The sequence below is a fragment of the Humulus lupulus genome, chromosome 8 (genome assembly GCF_963169125.1).
Source record: "Humulus lupulus chromosome 8, drHumLupu1.1, whole genome shotgun sequence".
In the NCBI taxonomy this organism is placed as follows: Eukaryota; Viridiplantae; Streptophyta; class Magnoliopsida; order Rosales; family Cannabaceae; genus Humulus; species Humulus lupulus.
Genome location: NC_084800.1, coordinates 69,541,111 through 69,563,844, shown reverse-complemented (window position 1 = coordinate 69,563,844; position 22,734 = coordinate 69,541,111). Strand labels below are relative to the sequence as shown.

The 22,734-nt window shown below is 33.7% G+C and overlaps 2 protein-coding genes across 2 annotated transcripts; both read left to right on the top strand.

Annotated features, from left to right (window-relative positions):
* Positions 1-12,949: 12,949 nt before the first annotated feature.
* LOC133797704 (uncharacterized) lies at positions 12,950-14,623 on the top strand. Its single transcript, XM_062235710.1, has 2 exons — positions 12,950-14,030; positions 14,312-14,623. The coding sequence occupies exons 1-2, from the start codon at positions 12,950-12,952 to the stop codon at positions 14,347-14,349; spliced, it is 1,119 nt and encodes a 372-aa protein (XP_062091694.1). The 3' UTR covers positions 14,350-14,623.
* A 5,675-nt stretch (positions 14,624-20,298) lies between these two features.
* On the top strand, positions 20,299-21,534 carry LOC133795572 (uncharacterized). The gene is made up of 3 exons (XM_062233025.1): positions 20,299-20,382; positions 20,564-20,958; positions 21,015-21,534. The coding sequence occupies exons 1-3, from the start codon at positions 20,299-20,301 to the stop codon at positions 21,532-21,534; spliced, it is 999 nt and encodes a 332-aa protein (XP_062089009.1).
* The last annotated feature ends 1,200 nt before the right edge of the window (positions 21,535-22,734 follow it).

Sequence of the window (22,734 nt, the reverse complement as noted above, 5' to 3'; positions counted from 1 at the left end):
TAATCTTATGAAAAAGATTAGAAGCACATAACTAGAGTAGCAATTACAAAATAAAAGACATACATACTTGCAAAATGCTCTTGAAAAACCCAAATGGAAGAGAGAATGGTAGAGAGAAAATGAGAGAAAAAGATGGTAACCAAAAACATTAAGCACCTTAAAATGGTCTTGAAATTCCATATTTATAGCCAAAATGAGTAGTTTTAGAGGAACTAATGACAGATAATATTTCATCTCCATCCTTTTCATCAGTTAATGATAAAACAACAAAAGAAACCACAATTCCTGAAAAGGAAAAAATAGTGCAACGTCATAGTGGGAGTATTGTGAGACAACCTATTCGCTACGAACATGAGGCACACGTTCTTGTATCAGATACTGAAAAGGATGATCCATTGACTTTTAAAGAAGCAATGGAAGACCCTGACGTTGATAAGTGGCAAGATGCCATGAATCAAGAAATGGAATTAATGTATTCCAATTCAGTCTGGGAACTTATAGATCTACCTGACAATGTTAATGCCATTGGATACAAATGGATCTACAAGAAGAAAATGGGTGCAGATGGAAAGGCAGAGGCCTATAAAGCAAGGCTTGTGGCCAAAGGCTACACACAGAGAGAGGGTGTGGACTATGAAGAAATTTTTTCTCCTATGGCCATGCTTAAGTCCATTCGCATACTCTTATCCATAGCTGTCACCTATAATTATGAGTTATGGAAATGGATGTCAAGACAACTTTTCTGAATCGCCACCTTGATGAAACCATTTATATGGAACAACCAGAAGGGTTTATAAAGAAGGAAGGTATGAAAATTGTTGAAATCCATATATGGATTGAAACAAGCATCAAGATCTTGGAACTTAACATTTGATGAAACTATTAAAACATATGGTTTCGAACAAAATGTTGACGAAGCATGTGTTTATAAATACATCAAAGGAAAGATTGTGGTTTTCTTAGTTCTTTATGTTGATGATATCCTACTCATTGGGAATGATGTAGAGAAATTATCAAATGTAAAGAAATGGTTGGCTGACAAATTCCAAATGAAAGATTTGGGAGAAGCGAGCTATGTTCTAGGCATTAAAATTCTAAGAGATATAAAGAAAAAGTTCCTAGCACTTTCACAAGCAAATTATATTGATAAAGTGCTTGAAAGATTCTCTATGGAGAATTCCAAAAAGGGTCAATTGCCGATCAGACATGGAATTGCTCTTTGCAAAGATCAGTGTCCGAAGACACCACAAGAGCAAGAGGATATGAGAAAGTATCACTATGCATCAGCTGTAAGGAGCCTAATGTATGCAATGTTATGTACTAGACCTGACATATGTTATGCAGTAGGGATTGTTAGTAGTTATCAATCAAATCCAGTTTTGGAACACTGGATTGCGGTGAAACATATTCTCAAGTATCTTAGGAGAACGAGAGACTATATGCTAGTATATTCAGGTAGTGACCTCGAACCTACTGGATACACTGACTCAGATTTTCAATCTGACAAGGATAGTAGAAAGTATACTTCTGGGTCAGTATTCACTCTTGGTGGTGGAGCAGTTGTCTAGAGAAGCATTAAGCAATCCAGTATAGCTGATTCAATCATGGAAGCTGAATACATAACAGCTTGTGAAGCAGCTAAGGAAGCAGTTTGGCTGAAAAAGTTCTACACAGATTTGGAAGTAGTTCCAGAAGTGGATAAGCCACTTGTTCTTTACTATGACAATAGTGGAGCAGTGGCTAATTCTAAAGAACCAAGAAGCCACAAGAGGGGGAAGCATATAGAGCGCAAATACCACTTAGTCAGAGAAATCGTACATAGAGGAGATGTGACCATTCTGAAAATCGCATCAGAACACAACCTGGCAGACCCATTCACGAAGACGCTTCCAGCAAAGCAATTCGAGGGTCATGTACGTAATATGAGATTGAGAGAAATGCCTCACTTGCTTTAAGTACAAGTGGGAGATTGTTAGGAGTGTGTCCTAAAAGCATGTAAAGACATCTGTTTTTCCTGTGAATAAATAAATACAATGGTTTATTATTATTGTTATATTTAGATTGTTAAATTATTGTTTGAATAATTTTATAAATATTAGAAAAATTCCATATTCATTATTGAGGATGTGATCTTGTACTAGTACGAGAGAATTAAGATCACATGAATGAATAAAAATAGTCAACAACAACAAATTAAAATTATGAAATTCTTTAATTGGAGTTGTAAGTACGGTTTAATGAGTAACATAATGATACAAATAATCTAGATTCAAATTATTGATGTGGAAAGACATCTCGGTAAATGTGCTTTATATAATATGATTATATATAACATGGACCAATATGAATTAAAGTCTTTATCCAAAAAAACCATTTAACAATAAAGACTTGTAATTCATATCATAACTGATGATCATTTATAGATCAACCTAAATCCTGAATGTTCATGAACTCATGTTCATGTTTATTAAATCTTTTGATTCATTCGTTAAGGTCTCTTCAAAGAATGAGGCTAATGACTTTTGTTTTGGAGATCTAATATCATGGATGGCTGGGAACTTGTATCAACAATACGGAATCTAATCTTTCCTAACGAATCGTATATTAGTTCCCTTAAGGGTTAATTCTGGAACTGAATGATTTTGAGCTCAAATCTATAATTAGATTATAGATTAATTATTCACTAGTGAATTAATGATACTTAAGGAATAAGAAGTAAATTAGAAAGGTAAAATGGTAATTCTTCCATTCTAATTTATGAATAATTAATTAGAGGGTTGAACTATTGTAAGATGGTTATATCAATGGACGACTTTAAGAAAATATTTCTGTAAAAGTATAACTATAACATAAAGAGTGCAATTCTGAATTTATAGTGGAGTAATATCAGAATTAATAAATTAACTATTATAATTGAAGAGTTTAATTATTTAGTTTATTTATTGGAGCTTAATGTTATAGGTCTATGGTCCCCGAAATGGCTCAAACAATCACTGACAAAGGTAAATACAAAAATAGGCAAAAGGACTTATGTGATAAGTAAAATATTTTTCTATGTATCAAACATAATTATTGTTTAATTATGTGTAATTAATTAATTATTTGATTTAACAAAAATATAATTAATTTTGAATTAATTTGTTTTGGGGATTTTTTGTATTTAAATAATAATAAAAATTGGGGAAAATCACATGCCATCATTGGCATGTGGTACACGTGTAGCATAGTGCACAGTCACTGTGCTACACGCATAAGAGACTGTAATCAGTTTCTAGGTTCCTCAATTTTAGTTATTTAAATATTAAATAAATAATGAGATATTGTAATTTGATTAAAATATTATTATTTAAACAAAAATCTGATAACTGATTAGTTATTTTCAAATTGTTTAAAATAACTAAGATTTTATTTTAATATATTGGATATATTAAATATAGGATATCAGTTTACAGAACGTAACTTTTCAGGGATAGAAAAATATTTAGAAATCTCTCTCAGAGAAAGAGAACAGTGACACAAACAAAAGTCACTATTCTTCACAAAACCTAGGACCAAACTTTATCAGATCTCATGTGTTGAGAACATCTGATATATAGTTTTTTGCCTATTGTTTGTATAGCGAGCCCACACTCGTTCTTTGTGTGCTGAGAACATTTTGGAAGATCTTGGTGTGAGATCTCAAGGATTTAGCCATACAAAAAGATAGCGGCAAGGAAGGACATGAGGTAATTTTTCTATTCATGTCTTTGATTCAATATATATATGCATGTGAAGAAGTAGATCTAGAAATATTATGGGATTAAACTAACAATTTGATTGTTGTTCCGCTGCGTATAATCTATGATTTGATCAATAAAAACCAACACTTAGGAGTAATACAACCTTTGGTGGATAATTACACTATGCTTTTCTCTCTGAATACAAAGATTAAAAGTGCCAAGAGTCAAAAGTCCCTTCCTTGAGCCTTCTCATTCATATTTATAGGCTTAATGGGGTTACATGGGCCAATGGGCCTTAATTATCCTTAATATCAGCGTATCAAGGCAATAAAGAAAAAAGATCATAAATGTAGTTATTACAAACTTACATATCGATAAAGGAATTAAACCAAAGTATGCGACCAGGCTGGTCGCATCTAATCGCGAGATTTGATGAGGCAACAGACATCTGGTCGATAGGCGAACATCATCCCTTTACTTAACGCTGCCACGTGCCAACACATGAAATAAATTCTTGCCACGTCATCCGGAATCATTTTTGGGTAAACACTAATCACCCTATTTATACGTAAACCACGGAAATTGACCTCGACCGTTCGATGGGGTTAATTTGAGATCCAAGGGTCAAGGTTAAACAAACTACAACGAGTTGACTAGACAATTATTGCAGTCCTCGAAACCTGAACAGACGCCAATTGCAGTAGACCATGTGTCCAGTACTCGAGTAGTAGGCATGCATGGTTTTATGTAGAATAAGTCTAAAATCCCCTACTGTGTAGGTCAGAAAATGGCGACATCAAACACGAGCAGGAGCTTGGGGGAAAATGTTGTTCCCTATTTTTAGCACGAGTTCATTCACTCAGCTCGGGTACAATTGGCAGATAAATACGTGGAAAAATAACCTAGTAGAATATTTATTTATTATCCATGTAGATAGCTCGAGATTCATAATGGTTAGACATGATGTTAGGCCTTCGAAGTTTATCACGAACTAAGAATAAGATAGTTGTCAAAGCGCTAGCTTGGGGTCAGATAGCTGTCAGAGCACAAGCTCATGAGAGATTTGCAACTCGTGGTGATTCAGATATAGCGCATATTAAAGGATCCCCAAAGATTCGGGATCTGCTTATGCGCTAATTCATGACCAAGCTGTCATATTTATTATCCGAGATAGCAGGAACATATTATTTTGTTATCAAATCATATCCCAACATAAATGGGAATGATTTGTGCTAAATATAGACATTATGTAATTACGTGATTGACTCACACGGTTACCCAAACCTGTTCATGAAATTCCCCTATAAATACTGGGAATGTTGGACAGGAAAGGGGACGATTATTCTATAATACTGAAACTCTGCCAAAATAGAGAGAGAAACAATAATAATATTGACTCGTGGACTAGGTGGATTTTAACCACTGAACCACGTAAAATTTCTGTGTTCTTGAGTGAATTCTTTTTATTTTCATCACGGTTTACCATTAAGAACTAATATGCCCTTATTATTTATTAATACACTGTTGGCGAAAAACTGCATCAACAAGCACAGAATTCAAGAAATGGTGATTCATACTCACCACCTTAATCACTTCTCAACACCTTAATCTTTTTGTTAAGTTGATTCTCAACTTCGGTCTTATCGAGAACAAATTTCTCTATAGCCTTGTCTTTGCTTTTTAGCAAATACATATAGCAATATTTAGTGCTATCATCGACAAAAGTAATAAAATACTTATTGCCTCCCCTTATTTGAACAATTTTTAAATCACATATATCGCTATGTATTAAATTTAGGGGTGCATTATTCCTTTCAATCATTTTCAAGGATGACCTTGTTAGTTTTGCCTCAACACATGTTTCACATTTATGATTTGAACCAATATGAAATTTTGGTATATGACTCAAGTTAATTAATCTCCGTAGAGTGTCATAATTAACATGTCCTAGTCTACCATGATAAATATTAGAAAACTCAAGCAAATAAGTAGAAGAGTTATTAACTTTATTGATATTTGGTTTAACAACCATTCCATTGAGTTTAAACAACCGATCAATTACATAACCCCTTCCCACATACATTCCACTTTTGGAGAGAACAACATTGTCTGACTCAAATACAATACAAAATTCTTGTTTGTTCAGTAGTGAACCAGACACTAGATTTTTACGGATCTCTGGTACGTACAACACGTTGTTCAGAGTTAGCTCCTTTCCAGAAGTCATTTTCAAGATCACACTTCCTTGACCCGCAATTTGAGATGTGGCAGAGTTTCCCATGAAAAGCTTCTCGCCATTATCCACCTGTTCAAAAGATTTGAACAAACTCTTGTCTGAGCATATATGCCGAATGGCACCACTATCAATCCACCACTCTTTTGGGTTGGAATTGCCTAGGTTGATCTCATAAAACATGTTTGATAGATTTATTAGATGAACATCCTTGGAGATGCTATCCACCATATTAGGCTCATTATTGTGTTTCTTCTTTGGCAGTCTACAATCCGTGGACTTGTGACCCGACTTGTTGCAGTTAAAGCACTTACCAACAAATTTGAACGACTTTTTGGAGATTCCTCCTTTTGGCCCAAACTTGAACCCTTTATCATTGGGTTTTTTGTTCTTATTTCCCTTAGAATTTTGACCTTGTTCCACCAAATTGGCCTTAGCCACATCTTATTTAAAACTTCTTTTGTCAGAAATCTTGTTTTCTTCTTCAATACGAAGTCTAACAATCAAATCTTCAATGCTCACCTGTTTTCGTTTGAGAAAAGAGCTTCAAACCTTGGAGCAGGCGAAAAATATTTTTGAGATATTTTATAATGATAATTATTTAAAAATAATAAAATCATGTTTTATAACTTAATTAAATTTAAACTTCACTTATTATAGAATAATATCATATTAAACATATAATTTACTATCAACTATAACAACAGACTTATTTTAAAAAAACTAGCAACAAACTTAAATTTAAAATGCACATATAATATTAATATTATATTAAATATAAAATATATAATCTCTTGTTGTCACGATCCAATTCAAAAAACTAGAACGAAGATAAACTTAAACAAAAATAAATAAACTAGCTCAATTGGCTCTCATTATGGAGTTGCCCAATATTTGGTGGTCAGGATTACCTGTTTGTATTTGGTCTTAGTCTATGCCTTTTCTTGTATGCATGATTACTTTTTTTTTTTTATCTTATAAATTTGTGTGATTGTTTGTTTTTTATCAAGTGATATTGAAGCTATTTTTCTTCATCAAATTCACCAAAAAAATGACATTGCGAGACATATTAGAAACTAAAAATAATTTATGCATATATACTCTACTCTACACCGTGACTTTTTCCATTCTTATTTTATTCTATTATTAATTTGTTTTAAATATTATTGTAATTTATATATATGTCATTTAGTCATATAAATATTTATGTATACTATAGAACTATAATTCATTATATTATATATATATTTAAAAAAAGTGAACTCGTTCTTATTAAAATTATAGATAATGTTTTGTCCTGAATTTTTTAATACATTTATGTCATATATTGTATTATACATTTTTTTTATTTATTTTTATGATATTTTTTATTAATTTAAAATTTATATGATAGTTAAAAAAATATAATAAAAATAAATACATGTTTGAATAAACATGTTTTCAACTTTTAAACTAAGCAAATTTGCATTATACGTATACGTGTTCAATGTTTAATTAAGTGACTTATTATTATTATTATTATTATTATTATTATTATTATTATTATTATAAGATATGAAGTCCTTCAAGGACAGTTAGATGGTGTTTTTGTGAGTAATTGAATTTTGTTGCAAGGCATAAAAATACTTTATACGAAATTTACACACTACAAAAAAAAGGTTCTATACTGAGAACACTATACCGACAACATGTCCTCGGTATAGACTTTTCATATGCGCGGGACATTTTCGCGGTTTTGAATAGGTTTAGTTGCTATACCGAGAACCTATACCGAGGACATGTTCTCGGTAGAGGGTTTATAAATATACCCCACAGCCGCGAAGCCCCTTCTCCTTCCTCTCTGGTTTCTCTCGGTTTTCTCCGAGCCGTCCGCCTCCCTCCGCCATTTTCCTCCGTTTCCCTCCCAAAAAGCTCGGTTTTAAGCCTCAAAATTGCCAAGGGTGAAGGGATTTCTGTGTATTTGTTGAAGGTATGGTTTATTTATTCATTTTATATATATATATATTTATGAAATTGTATAATGATATTTTGTAGTTTTTGTTTGAAGGTTGGGTATTCGGTTTTTGTTGGACTAAAGGGATTGCTAGCAAGATATTGAAGGCATTGGTAAGTTTTTTTTTTAATTTTTCTGTATTTTTTAAATTTATTTTCAATTTTTGAATAATTTATGTTTTTTTTATATAAATAATATAATATTAATTTTAATAAAAATCTGAAATTATTATATTAGATAGAATGTATTTATTTTTAGGTTTTCAAAATAAGTATTAGTAAAAATGATATTAAGAATTAGAAAATTGTTATATGAGTAATTAGTATTTTTTTAAAATAAATTCTATGTTGTTTTGGTGAATTTTATGTGTATTAAACATATTAGTAAATATATTAAATATTTGAGTGTTAATTTGAAAATTTTGGTGGTAATGTTAGTATGTTGTTGTTGTCAATTTTAATTTTTTTTGGTTATGTTAGTAGTAAAAATTCAAATTTTATGAATATTGATGATTAATTTGTTGTTGTTAATTTTTAGTAGAATTTTAATATTTTGGTTAGAAAATTGAATAATTAATAAAATTTAGACTAATGATTATAAATTATATAGTCGTTTAAAATGTATTTGTAATGCTCTCTGCATGATCTGGGTCTGGATATTTTTTATGTCTTATTTGCAGGATTTTAAATTTTGGGATAGATGAAAATATAGTCGTTATGCTGCCGAATTTTTTTTATAGAATTATAAAATTTAGAGATATTGTGAATATTAGTAGAAGTACTCAATAAAATTTCTAATTTAATAAATAGTGAATTGATAAGTAAAATAATATATTTTAAAATTAAGATTAAAAAAAATTAACATTAACATTATGCAACTAAATTTTAATAAAAATAAACATTAATTAAATAATTTAAGTAATAATTAAATCCTAAAGTAAATAAATAAATTTTAAACAAATCTTAGAAATTTTGTTTAAATTAATAAAACTATTCAATAAAGCATAAGTAAAATATATAATTAATAAATACTAAATTAATATGTAAAAAAATAATATTTGTTAGTTCTGATTAAATAAAATTAACAAATATATTATTAGAAAACCATTATTAAAATTAAAAAAATTAAATTTAATATTTGTTAGTTTTAATCATTATTAAAATTAAAATTAAAAAAATATGTTTTTAATAATATTTGTTAGTTGTTTTTAATTTTTCAGTATTTTTTTTTAATTTTTTTTCAATTTTTGAGTAATTTATGTTTTTTTTATATAAATAATATATTTTAAAATTAAGATTAAAAAAAATTAACATTAACATTATGCAACTAAATTTTAATAAAAATAAACATTAATTAAATAATTTAAGTAATAATTAAATCCTAAAGTAAATAAATAAATTTTAAACAAATCTTAGAAATTTTGTTTTAATTAATAAAACAATTCAATAAAGCATAAGTAAAATATGTAATTTAATAAGAAATTATTACCAAAGATATAATAGTGTTATTATCACCTAGTGATAATATTATATTTTTTTAGTGTTCATCACAAGAAGCCTTAGACCCGTTTAGAGAGGGTGAGTCATTGAAGACTCTTACATTTGCCTCTCTCTGAATTAGGACACACACGTGGATTAATTTGACCGTCAGATATCCCAGCTGATTGTGAACGAGGTAATACTTTACACATTGATATACTCCTTAAAATTTAACAATTAATCCATATTAATTTTAAAATATTGAATTTGCATACAATAGCGCCTCCAAATAAACGTGGACGCCATAAAGGATTGAACACGCGGGAAAAGAGGGAACAGTTGGGGCGTCCTCTCCCTCTCGAGTGGGATGTGCGGGGGAGAACATATAAAGAGATCGGAGAGTACAGCTCAAATTTCTCAAGAGAGCTCGGATTACTTGTTCGACAGTACACAGATCCGGACTGTCCTCAATGGTCAAAAGTACCAAATGCCTCGAAAGAAAGAATACTTGCACATTTGGAAGTAAGTAGTTTATGTATTTTCCGACGCCCAGAAATTACGGTATTAATTTCTTGCTAAAATTAACTATCTTAATTAAATATATTACTAACGATAACTTTTTGCAGAAACGTTCTGTGGTCAACAAGGAAAATAGAAGGAAACTGAAAGAGCTTAGCTATGGAGGTTCTCAGTCAATCCCAGCCCTACGCTATAAAAAGGTTAGTTAATTAATTATTTTTTAGTTTATTTTTCTTATTTACGTTTAATTATTAATTTTATAAAAATATATGTACGTGACAGCGCAATTTAGAGACTGGGCAACTTGAGTCCATCCCGGATAGCTGGATGGATATTCACCATAAATCAGGCACAGGGTGGGTGACAGAGACAGCCAAAAATATTTGGGTACGTTAAGTTTTTTTAAACATTTTTCAAATTTTTAATTGTTTCAAAATTTTAATTACATTATACATTGTATCACAGGAGGAATTGCGTGCATACCACGACACACAGCAGACATAGGCAACTGATACTGAGAGTTCCACACCAGTTTCGAGTGGGCCTGAAGATGAAGACATATCTTTGGTACAAACTGTCTTCGGAAAACGACGGGGCCACCAGAAAGGATATGGACGTATCCTTAACATAAGGGGCCGAACTCTATTTGATTTTCGTCCTTCACAAACAAGAGATGAAGAGTTGTCTGAGATGAGAGAGCGTCTTCGACAGTTAGAGGAGCATGTCCGGACTCATTGTATCACCCCGGGATCTCAATGTGCCCCACCACCACCCGATGATCCCGATGTTGGAGCACCAACTCAGTAGGACTTATGTAGGAATTTTATTACAATTGACTATTACATTATCATGTTTAAGACAATTCTTTATTTTGATTCAGCGAACATACTCTTATGTTTTTATTTATATGTTTAATATAAGTGTTTTAATTTTATTCTATTTTTTATATTTAATTCAAAATAAATAAATAAATAAATAAGGGAATAACAAATAAAAAAAAATTGGGGAAAAGTCTATACCGAGGACATTGTCCTCGGTATATACCACTAAGATGTCGGTATATACCAGTACGATGACAAATTGGGGATGGTTGTACCGAGGACTTTTGTCACTTTCTACCGAGGACATTGTCCTCGGTAAAACCTATACCGAGAACATTTTTAATGTCGTCGGTAGAAGTTTTGTTTTACCGACGCGGATGTACCGATAACTTTCTACTGACGACATTGTCTCGGTAGAGGTTATACCGAGGACATTTTGGCTTATACCGAGGACATTTGTTCTCGGTATAGGCCCTATTTTTTGTAGTGACATGGTAGCTTTTCCTATAATTTTGTTTCTTAACAATTTTGCAGAAGTAAATCATCATGTGTTCAATGCTAATGCCAAGAGTTGGGGTTTCAATTCATTCATTCATTTGAGTAAATTAGATGATCCTACCAAAGGTTTTCTTGTAAGAGACGTTTGCACAGTCGAAGTAGAGGTTAGAACTACTATTCTTGTAATACACTTTGTTGTGAAGAAATTAAGCAATATTGTGGTTTTGGAAATACGTTGCAGGTGAAGGTGAATAAAGAAAAACAAGACGAAAGTGAAAGTGAAAGTGATATAGCTGACCAGGTGGATATGCATAATGCTTATTATATTGTATCTTTCTTTATGATATATATATATATATATATTTATAAGCATATTTATTCTTGTTTACATTACTTAGTCATCTAATTGATTCTTTTCTTACATTTTATCAGAAGCCAACTCTCGCAGAAACAGAAAAAACTACTTCTGAATTCGACACTTTGTTTGTGGACATTCAAAATATACTGGAAGGAGAGAGTTTTAAGCCAGACAACTTTGTAAGCAGCTTTGGCCCTCCTGCATGGATAGTCGAGGAGATTTCCTATGCAAAAAACATCTTCAAACAATGCCTGGATATTGGTCTTGATAATGTCATCCAATTGGGTAGAGATTTTGATCTCAAGAAATCACTTTCAATCTTGCTAAGTAGCAACGCCTTTCCCGAGAACATGGTAGATGAGATAACCAAGTTTGTGGCTAACTTTGTCCAAAGTTGTGAGCAATATGAAGTTGCAAAACAAGACCTAAGAGAGGTCCAAGAGAAAGAAAAATCAATAGATGATCAGAAAACAGCCATGAAGCAATTATCTTCTAAGTTCTTGCCAGTAAGGAAACAAGCAGAGGCTGTTGATCATGAAATAGCTGAGCTAGAAAGGCAGTTTTCCGAAAGGAAAGCGAAGAAGAAATGTCTTAGTAAGGCTCTTCAAGTTTTGGCTGATCAAGCTATTACTTCAAAACAGTCTCTTGTTAGTGATGAAAAGGATCATGTGAAGTTTTGTGTGCTTAAGAAAGAACAGGCAGGGAAGGTGATTGGTTATATGAAAAGGTCGTGGGAGTCTTTGAAGCTTGGCTATTCTAATATGCTTTTGTAAATTTAGTTTTTAAACAAGATTAGCTCTTTTGAAGTTACAGCTTTTCTTCGTTAGAATATCTAAGTGCACACCTTTGAAGATTTGAGCTGTCGTTGTGCCTATAAGGTTCCCCAAGTGGGCGAACACTTGATTTTTGAATTTTAAAAGTTCTGTTTCACATCATTGTTAGAGTTATTATTTGAGGGAATTTTAGTCTTTTCTTAATTATTGTTATTTTATATCTTTTGCCTTATATAAAAGGCTTGGCTTATTAGTTTTGTAATCTAGAATACATTCTCTCTATTTTGCAATACACTCTAGCCTCCCTTTTCTCTCTTCATCTTTTTGCTGTCTCTCTTTTGGGTTTTATGGATTGTGTTTTTTGCATAATTATCATGGTATCAGAGCAGGGTTTATGGAATTGAATTTCTTAAGCGTATTGCAGCAAACTGGGTCGAAGCATCTTTGAAGTAACTCGGTATGTGATTTTCGTGTTCATTCTGAAATTTTAGGGTTTCGTCAGATTGCAGAATTTGGGAACTTTTGTCTGAGATAGCATTTGGAAATTTTTTTCTGAAATGGCAAGTAATAGAGATGATTCCCTTCAATCCATTAGTGTGAGGTTAGATGGAAAGAATTATTCTTATTGGAACTATGTGATGAAAAAAAATTTGAAAGGGAAAAAGATGTGGGGTTATGTTTCTGGAACTTTGGTTAAACCAACAAATGACAAAGCGGATTATGCAACTTTGCTAGAAAATTGGGAAGTGGATAATTCAAAAATTATTACTTGGATAAACAACTCTGTAGAACACTCCATAGGTACCCAACTAGCCAAGTATGAAACAACGAAGGAAGTTTGGGACCATCTTGCAAGGCTGTATACTCAGTCTAACTTTGCAAAGCAATATCAATTAGAATCAGATATTAGAGCTCTTGAACAGAAAGATATGAGTATTCAAGAGTTCTATTCAGTTATGACAGATCTATGGGATCAATTGGCCCTTACTGAATCTGCAGAATTACGAGCTTTTGCACCATATATTGCTCGTAGGGAGGAACAACGATTGGTTCAGTTTTTTATGGCACTTCGTGATGACTTTGAGGGACTCCGTGGCTCTATTTTGCATCGTTCTCCACTTCCTTCGGTTGATTCAGTAGTTAGTGAACTGTTGGCAGATGAAATTCGTCTTAAGTCTCAAGCAGGAAAAGGCATCCTCCCAGCACCCAGTCCCTCTGTTTTGGTAGTTCCTGCTCGACACTTTACTCACCATGAGAATAAACCTCACACAAAGGTTGGAGTTGATGAATGCAGCTTTTGCAAACAAAAAGGTCACTGGAAGGCTCAGTGTCCTAAATTAGTAAATCGTGCACCTCAGCAACAAAGACATCAACTCAGACCTCCTCAATTCGGTAATCAACCGCCTCATTATGGTAGCCAAACACAGTTTGGCAACCACTCACAACCTCAACCATACCGTCCTCCGCAATTTAATGTCGCTGCTACTGTACCTCCATCTGACTCGTATGATTTTGGGGCCTCATCTTCCAATCCTGCTCTTGCTGCCCTCTCAGAACAGTTTCAGAAGTTTCTTACCATGCAGCCACATGCTATGTCCGCCTCTTCTTCGGTAGGTCAGCCCCCTACTAGCTCTTCAGGTATGACATCCTCTACATGGATTTTAGATTCTGGAGCCTCGCACCATATGTCTCCACATTCGAAATCTTTTGTTTCCTTGTGTCCTGCATCATCTGTGCCTGTCATGACTGCTGATGGTACTCCTATGCCATTAGCAGGTGTTGGTTCTGTTGTCAGTCATCATTTATCACTTTCTAATGTTTACCATATTCCTAAGCTTTCACTAAACCTTGTATCTGTTGGTCAATTGTGTGATTCTGGTTACTTAGTGTCTTTTTCTTCTACCTCTTGTCATGTGCAGGATCCGCAGTCTCAGAAGCTGATTGGGACCGGCCGTAGGCGGGGGGGTTTATATGTTTTGGATGAGCTGAGATTACCAGTATTTGCAGCTCCTAGTGTTGATCTGTCTTCCTTTCGATTGTCTCCATCATCGTCTAGTTTTTATTTATGGCACTCTCGCCTTGGTCATATTTCAGCTTCCCGTTTAAGATTCTTAGCTTCTACAGGAACCTTAGGAGATTTGCAAGTTCATGATATTTCTGATTGTAGTGGTTGTAAACTTGCAAAATTTTCTGCTTTACCTTTCAGTAAAAGTACTTCATGTTCTGTTGCACCTTTTGACTTAGTTCATTCTGATGTGTGGGGAACCTCTCCTATTGCTACAAAAGGAGGGTTTAGATATTATGTCTCTTTTGTTGATGATCACACTCGATTTTGTTGGGTTTTTCTAATGAAATGTCGTTCTGATTTCTATGATATTTATGATCGTTTTCGAGCTTATGTAAAAACTCAACATGCTTCTGTTATTAAATGTTTTAGATGTGTTCAAGGTGGTGAATATATTTCAAATAAATTCTGTAATTTGCTTGCTTTAGATGGAACTGTGTATCAAACTTCTTGTACAGATACCCCTGAACAAAATGGTGTTGCTGAAAGAAAGCATAGACACATTATTGAAACTGCTCGTTCTCTTTTGTTGTCCTCATCTGTGCCTAGTCAGTTTTGGGGAGAAGCAGTTCTCACTGCAGTCAACCTTATAAATAAGATTCCATCTTCAATCACTTCAGGTTTGTCCCCTTTTGAAAAACTATATGGACATATCCCTGATTATTCTTCTTTGAGAGTCTTTGGTTCTACTTGCTTTGTTCTTCGTCCTAGTGTAGAGCGTACAAAACTGTCATCACGCTCTGCACTTTGTGTGTTCCTTGGTTATGGTGATGGCCAAAAAGGATATCGTTGTTTTGATCCAACTTCTCAAAAATTATATGTATCTCGCCATTTTGTTTTTCTTGAGCATATACCCTTCTTTTCTATTCCTGGCACTACTCACAACTTGACCAAATCAGATCTTATTCATATTGATCCTTTTTGTGAGCATACAAGTACCTCTTCTCCTCAAATTCCTCAAATTGTAGAGTCTGAATCTTCTCCTGCTCCTATAGTCCTTTTTCCACTTCATTACTCTCGCAGGTCTCGAGCTATTGATACTGGTATTTCCCAGGCTGACATTTCTGAAACACCTCCGCCTACAGCTGTTCTAGATCCTTCTGATACTGTAGATCCTCCTCGCTATCCTCAGCGCACTCGTAAGACTACTAAACTACCACACTTTGTTTATTCGTCTTATTCTATCCCTTTCACTTCGTTTTTAGCGTCTATTCATTGTCTCTCTGAGCCTTTATCCTATAAAGAAGCAGTTACTGACCCTCTTTGGCAGCATGCTATGAATGAGGAACTTTCAGCTTTGCACAAGACAGATACTTGGGATTTGGTATCTTTACCTCCTGGTAAACATACAATTGGTTCTCGTTGGGTTTATAAAATCAAGACCAAGTCTGATGGGTCTGTTGAACGCTACAAAGCTAGATTGGTAGCTAAGGGATTTTCTCAACAGTATGGTATGGATTTTGAGGAAACTTTTGCTCCTGTTGCAAAAATGACTACTGTCCGTGCTCTTATAGCAGTTGCATCTGCTCGTCAGTGGAATATATCTCAATTGGATGTTAAGAATGCTTTCTTGAATGACGATTTACATGAAGAGGTCTTCATGGTTCCTCCTCCTGGGGTCCCTCACAATCATGGAGAAGTTTGTAAGCTTAAGAAAGCTCTATATGGTCTCAAACAGGCTCCTCGAGCATGGTTTGAGAAGTTCTCCAATGTTATTACTTCTCTTGGGTTTCTCTCAAGTAATCATGACTCAGCACTATTTGTTAAGTGTACCAATGCAGGTCGTATTCTCCTTTCCTTATATGTTGATGATATGATCATTACTGGTGAGGATTTAGATGGAATTGCAGTGTTAAAGTCTCAATTAGCTTCTCAGTTTGAGATGAAGGATTTGGGGCCTCTTCGGTATTTTCTGGGTATTGAAGTTGCCTTCTCCCCAAAAGGCTATCTTCTTTCTCAGTCAAAATACACTTCTGACATTATTGACCGTGCTCGTCTTACAGATACAAAAGTAGTTGCCACTCCTTTTGAGCTCAATGTTCAGTATTCTCCTTCTGATGGCACTCCCTTGCATGATCCTACTTTGTATCGCACTATTGTTGGCAGTTTGGTTTATCTCACTATCACTCGCCCCGACATTGCATATGCTGTTCACATTGTTAGTCAATTTGTTGCCTCTCCTACTACTGTTCACTGGGCAGCTGTTCTTCGCATTTTGAGGTATCTTCGGGGTACTATCTTTCAAAGCCTTTTGTTTCCCTCCACTTCTTCCTTGGAGCTGCGTGCATACTCTGATGCTGATCATGGTCGTGATCCCACGGATCGGAAGTCTGTTACTGGTTTCTGTATCTTTTTGGGTGATTCTCTTATTTCTTGGAAAAGTAAGAAACAAACTGTTGTCTCCCAATCTTCCACTGAAGCTGAGTACCGCGCTATGTCATCTACTACCAAAGAAATTGTTTGGTTAAGATGGCTGCTTGTAGATATGGGTGTATGCCATTCTCAACCCACTCCTATGTATTGTGACAATCAGAGTGCCATTCAGATTGCTCACAACTCAGTTTTTCATGAACGTACTAAGCACATTGAGATTGATTGTCACTTCACTCGTCACCACCTGAAGCTTGGCACTATCACTTTGCCTTTTGTTCCTTCTTCTTTACAGATTGCTGACTTCTTTACTAAGTCTCATTCTATTTCTCGTTTTCAATTTCTAGTTGACAAACTCTCGATGCTTATTGTTGCTGCATCGTGAGTTTGAGGGGGGCTGTTAGAGTTATTATTTGAGGGCATTTTAGTCTTTTCTTAATTATTGTTATTTTATATCTTTTGTCTTATATAAAAGGCTTGGCTTATTAGTTTTGTAATCTAGAATACATTCTCTCTATTTTGCAATACACTCTAGCCTCCCTTTTCTCTCTTCATCTTTTTGCTATCTCTCTTTTGGGTTTTATGGATGGTGTCTTTTGCATAATTATCAATCATGACTTGTGCTACTTTGTTTTCATTCAATGTTATTTTCTATGCTCTTTATATGTTTCACCATTTGTTTTTTTGTCCCAGAGCTTCGGTATTCTTTCTACGTACACTACTATATCTGACTATTTCATTTGAAAGACTATTATTATGTCGTACGTTGAATATGTTGAAGGGAGCGATCAAGGAAGTTTTCATATTTGTCTTGAGAAATATGTTTTCGTAATTTTTTTTATCATTTTTCTCAATATTTTTAGTGACTCACACTTGGGTGTCTTATATTTGAATCTATTGAACTGGTAATGAAAATCATTTTAGCTCATTATTATTAATTATACAATCCAAACCTAACAGTCTATACTTTATATTATTTATTTTACAAAATAATATATTGTTGATTAAATGAGTATGACAAATAAAATGGGTGTGACAAAACCTTATTTTGTCAATTTGTAACATATGAACGAAGGGAGGTTACAAATCTGGTTACTGGTTTGTAACTCCCAAAATATCACTATAATCAATATGCAAATGGAGTTACATATTCTTAATTTGATTTTCATGTGCTTAAATGATTTATAACTATTAGAGATGTTATTTTGACGATCAATAAGTGTTTGGATGTAACAAAATTACATGAGAGAAGATTTGAGATGTTTTGGCAAATTATTAAATAATAATTAGTAACTTATGGAAAGTGATTACCATTTATTAAATAATAATTTCATAAATTATTAATTAATACCTAATAGTTTCCAAAACTATTATCAAAATTTTTGGAAAAATAATTATTTTTACTTATAAAATAGTTTCTTAAACTATTATTATAATTACAATTATTGGGATTGTAATTACTTGTTACACCCAAATTTCAAGAATAAAATAAATAGCCTCGAAATGTAAGCTCGAAAAAGTCTCGTATCTACATAATGTTAGTAGTACACTTATACGAATTTTCAAGTGGTATTCCAAATCTGTCATTAGCACTCAAGCATGAGTTGCATTGTTCGAGCCTGAGTTGCAGGCTCAAAGAGACCAACCTTTTCTGAGGAGCGTACCTGACCAAATTACTGGACGAGGAGGAGGTTATAACTGGAGTGATGAGCTCGAAGCTTGGCCAGTCTCAAAAGCGCGTCAGCACAACGATTGAGATCAATGAGGTGTTTTGCACGCGAAAAGACTGTTAGGAAATCCTTATTTCGTAGGGATTCGTTATTATCATATATTAAATCCCTACTGTTATGAGATATTATGTAATTAACGCATTTATAGTATTTATTTCAAATTTATTTGATTGATTGTAACTTCCCTGAATCAGATAAAGATATTCTCACAGCCAGGTCTATAAATAGCTTGGAGTATTTCATTTGTATTCATGCACAAATTGTACTTGAGAGAATACTCTGCAAAATTGCTTTCACCCAAAGCTTTGAGAGAGTAGTGATAATAACAGTGACTCGTGAACTAAGCCGATTTTAACTGCTGAACCACGTAAAAAAACCTCTGAATTCTTTTACTTTTTATATATTCTTGTTTAATGCTCTTCATTTTTAAGTTCACACACGTGATTAATTTTTTTTATGCGAGTGGAAAATAACATGTTTGAACCTAATTTTCAGTATTGTAAATTATTCATAATTTTCTGAAAATTTGCAGGATTCTCTAAATAGCTACAATATACACGGTCATAAAAAAATTGCGCCGAAAACTGTTCACGGGTCGAGAACACTGAGAGCCCCACCGGTAGGGCTTAAAGTGAAGCCCCTATAGAAGAATTGTCCTATAATTATATATTTGAACTTGTTTTATAAATTTATTTTGTATATTTTTAAATAATGTGTTTTAATAATCATATTATATGTATTATTAATAATTAATTTAAATTTTTTTATATAATATATTATTATGAAATATTTTTTTAAATTATATGCATTTTTTTTAAATATAAATTTTATAAATCAAGTAATTAAATACATATAATTATGATCAGATAGTATGATAGGGTAAAATATACACATGCACTACCCTCACTATATCCATATTCGAGTACAACTAGCTGTACCTATATATACTTTATTCGATATTTGAATTCAAAGAAAGATACTTACTTCGATGGGTTAAGGTATTAACATGTGAACAAGTCTAGAAAGAGAGGTCTATATAGGTGGATTACATATACTACAGTCCCCTAATATTATAGTGTATATGATTTTTTTGATTTGGTTGAATAGGAATGAGAAGGAATCAAAGTTCTCATTTCATTGTTTGGTTTGAGATTTTGAGTGTTAGAATTCATTCCAATGGAATGCTCCCTTACTGCACTTGGTGGAATCTTCCATTACAACCATTTTTGTCAATTTCGCCCATTCATATAAATATATATATATATATATATAAATATCTCTATGTGATGTTTATATACTATTATATACTTTTTAATATATTAAATATTAAATAATATATATTTAATGAGAAATTGGTGAAAATAATATTTGTTTTAAGTGATTTTGCACTCTGACCTATTTTTTATAATTTTTTGCAAAATGGTCTTTGTCTAAAATTTAACCAGTTGTCTAAATTTTTCGACTAGCTGTCTAAAATTTTCGACCAGCTGTTTTAATTTTTTGACCACCTGTCTAAATTTTCGACTAGCTGTCAAAATTATAAGAGGCCATTTTACGAAGAATTATTAAAACTAGGCTAATAACTTTAAAAAATACGCAATTTTGCCAATGGGCTATATAATATATAATATATTTACTATGTAATATTATATAATATATATTAAACAATATATTATATATTTAATATTAAATATACATAGTTAGGGGGTTCTTTTCTCTCTCAGCTCGGAGAGCTGGTGCCATGGCAAAGGGAGTGAAGATGCAGGGGAAGGCTAAAGCATCGGTGAAGAAGAAGAAGAAAAAGGGCCCTACCTCATCTGATGGGGTTTCGAAAAACTAGGTCCATGACGGAATTGCTGGGAGTTGAACCAATAGACTTTTCGGAAGGGGAATTAGAGTCAGGAGCAGATCTGGAAATCGATCTGCTTACGATGCGTGATTTACTCCAAGCACACGAAGAAGAGATAGAAGCGGTTTCTCCAAGAACTTTGTTGGAATTGCTGTAGAGGAGAGAGGAGGTGTGGAAGGATTTCTCGACATTCCTGCAGGCTTCTCAGAAGTGTTTTGGGGAAATTGCTTCAGGTAAAAATCCTACTCCTCCAATCTTGCGATCTGACCATTTGGTGCAAAATTTGAATGTAAAATTTCAAAGGGATAAGGAGCAGGAGGGACAGAGGGATATGAAAATTGGATTGGAAGATATTGAAGATGAAATAGAGTTTTGGAGCTCTTCTCTTGTCTGTTATGTGCTAGGAGCTAATCCTCCATTGTCGGTTCTAGAGGGATTTGCTCGACGAGTCTGGAAGACTAAGGGTGTGGATAAGGTGGGTATCTTGAATCAAGGAGTGTTTATCATTAGATTTGATTCCACAACTTCCAGAGATGAATTTTTACAGGGAGGGTATGTTTTCTTTGATAAAAAACCTGTTATGATGAAGCCTTGGGATTCTGTAACAGATTTAGGAAGGAGAATGTGAGGGTAGTCCCTACTTGGATTCAGTTGAATGGTCTGGAATTGAAATATTGGGGTGAGAGGTCTCTTTTCAAGATTGTGAGCCAAATTGGGAAACCTCTTCAGGTAGATGAGATCACGAAAAACAGGGACAGGCTGAACTATCCTCGAATCCTTATAGAAGTCTCTCTTACACAGGACTTTCCTTATGAGGTCTCTTTCACTAAAGAATTTGATCAGAAGGTCGTTGTTGATGTTTTTTATGAGTGGAAACCAGTTCTTTGTGGACATTGCAAAGGATATGGGCACATCACTGAGAATTGTAGGAAAAAAGATGGCCGGAAGAAAGAATGGGTGATTAAAAAGGATAACAATATGGCACAAGAATTGGAGAAGGAAAAAGGTGTAATGGTGGATGAGGAGGGATTTCAGCAAGTAACTAGAAGTGGAAAATTGAAGATGGCAGCCGCTCCTCCTACTATAGTTGCTAATAGTTTTGATGTCCTTAGTTCTGAAGTTGGATAATGTTTGAAGGTTGGGGAAGCATTGGATATCACAGGGGGAGGGGGGGAGCCTCCGCCTCCTAATGGATAGGATTCTTTGTTGGAATGTTAGGGGGATCAACAATCCTAACAAGCAAAATGAGGTTAAGAAATTAATCTATTCTAAAAGGGTAGGATTGGTTGGTCTCCTTAAGACTAGGGTCAAGGCTTCGAACTTAGGGGCCTTGTACCTTAGAATGTTTGCGGGTTGGTGTTTTACGGCAAATAATGCGTGGTATAGTGGAGGGAGAATTATTGTAAGTTGGAATCCAAGGATGTTTAATGTGAATATTTTGTTCTGTTCAAGTCAAATGATTCATTTGCTTGTTAAGTCGATTAATGGTGGTGGTTTTCTAGTAACCTTTGTTTATGGTTTTAATACGAAGGAGGAGCGTAAGGTGTTATGGACGGACTTAAAAGCTGTTAATACCACAGACCCGTGGGTAATATTAGGTGATTTTAACGAGATTTTGAACTCTGAAGAGCGTATTGGGGCTCGGGTGAAGTTTCGAAAACCTGTTGACTTTAAAGATTATGTGGAGCATTGTCATTTAAAAGATGTAAGTACAGGGGCAATTATTTTACTTGGAGTAATAAGCAGCAAGGGGATAATCGTATTTACTCCAAAATTGATCGAGTGCTTGCTAATCAAAAGTGGCTTGATTATTATATAGAAGCTGAAGTATTTTTTTCTGAATGAAGATTTATTTGATCACTCTCCTGCTTTGCTTTCGATCTTTCAGGAAAAGAATTATGGGAAGAAGCCATTCAAGTTTTTTAGAATGTGGAATCAAGCTCCGGATTTTAAAAAGAAGCTGGCAAGTGTTTGGAGTAGAGAAGTTCAGGGGACAACTATGTTTCAGCTGGTATCCAAGTTAAAGCAAGTGAAAATGATGCTTAAAGAATTGAATAATAAAGACTTCCATGACATTCCTAGTGCTGAATTGCTTTTGAGGTTGAACTTTCAGGACTCTCAAGTAGCTTTGAGCGAGATCCTTTGAATAAGGATTTAATTTAGAGAGAGAAAGAGGCTAGAGATCAGTATGGGGCAGCAAAAAAAGCTTATCAATCGTTTTTACAGCAAAAGGCAAAAGTTCATTGGCTTAAGGAAGGTGATGAAAACTCTACTTTCTTTCATGCAAGCATCCGAGAAAGAAGAGCTCAAAACAGAGTTTATGCAATA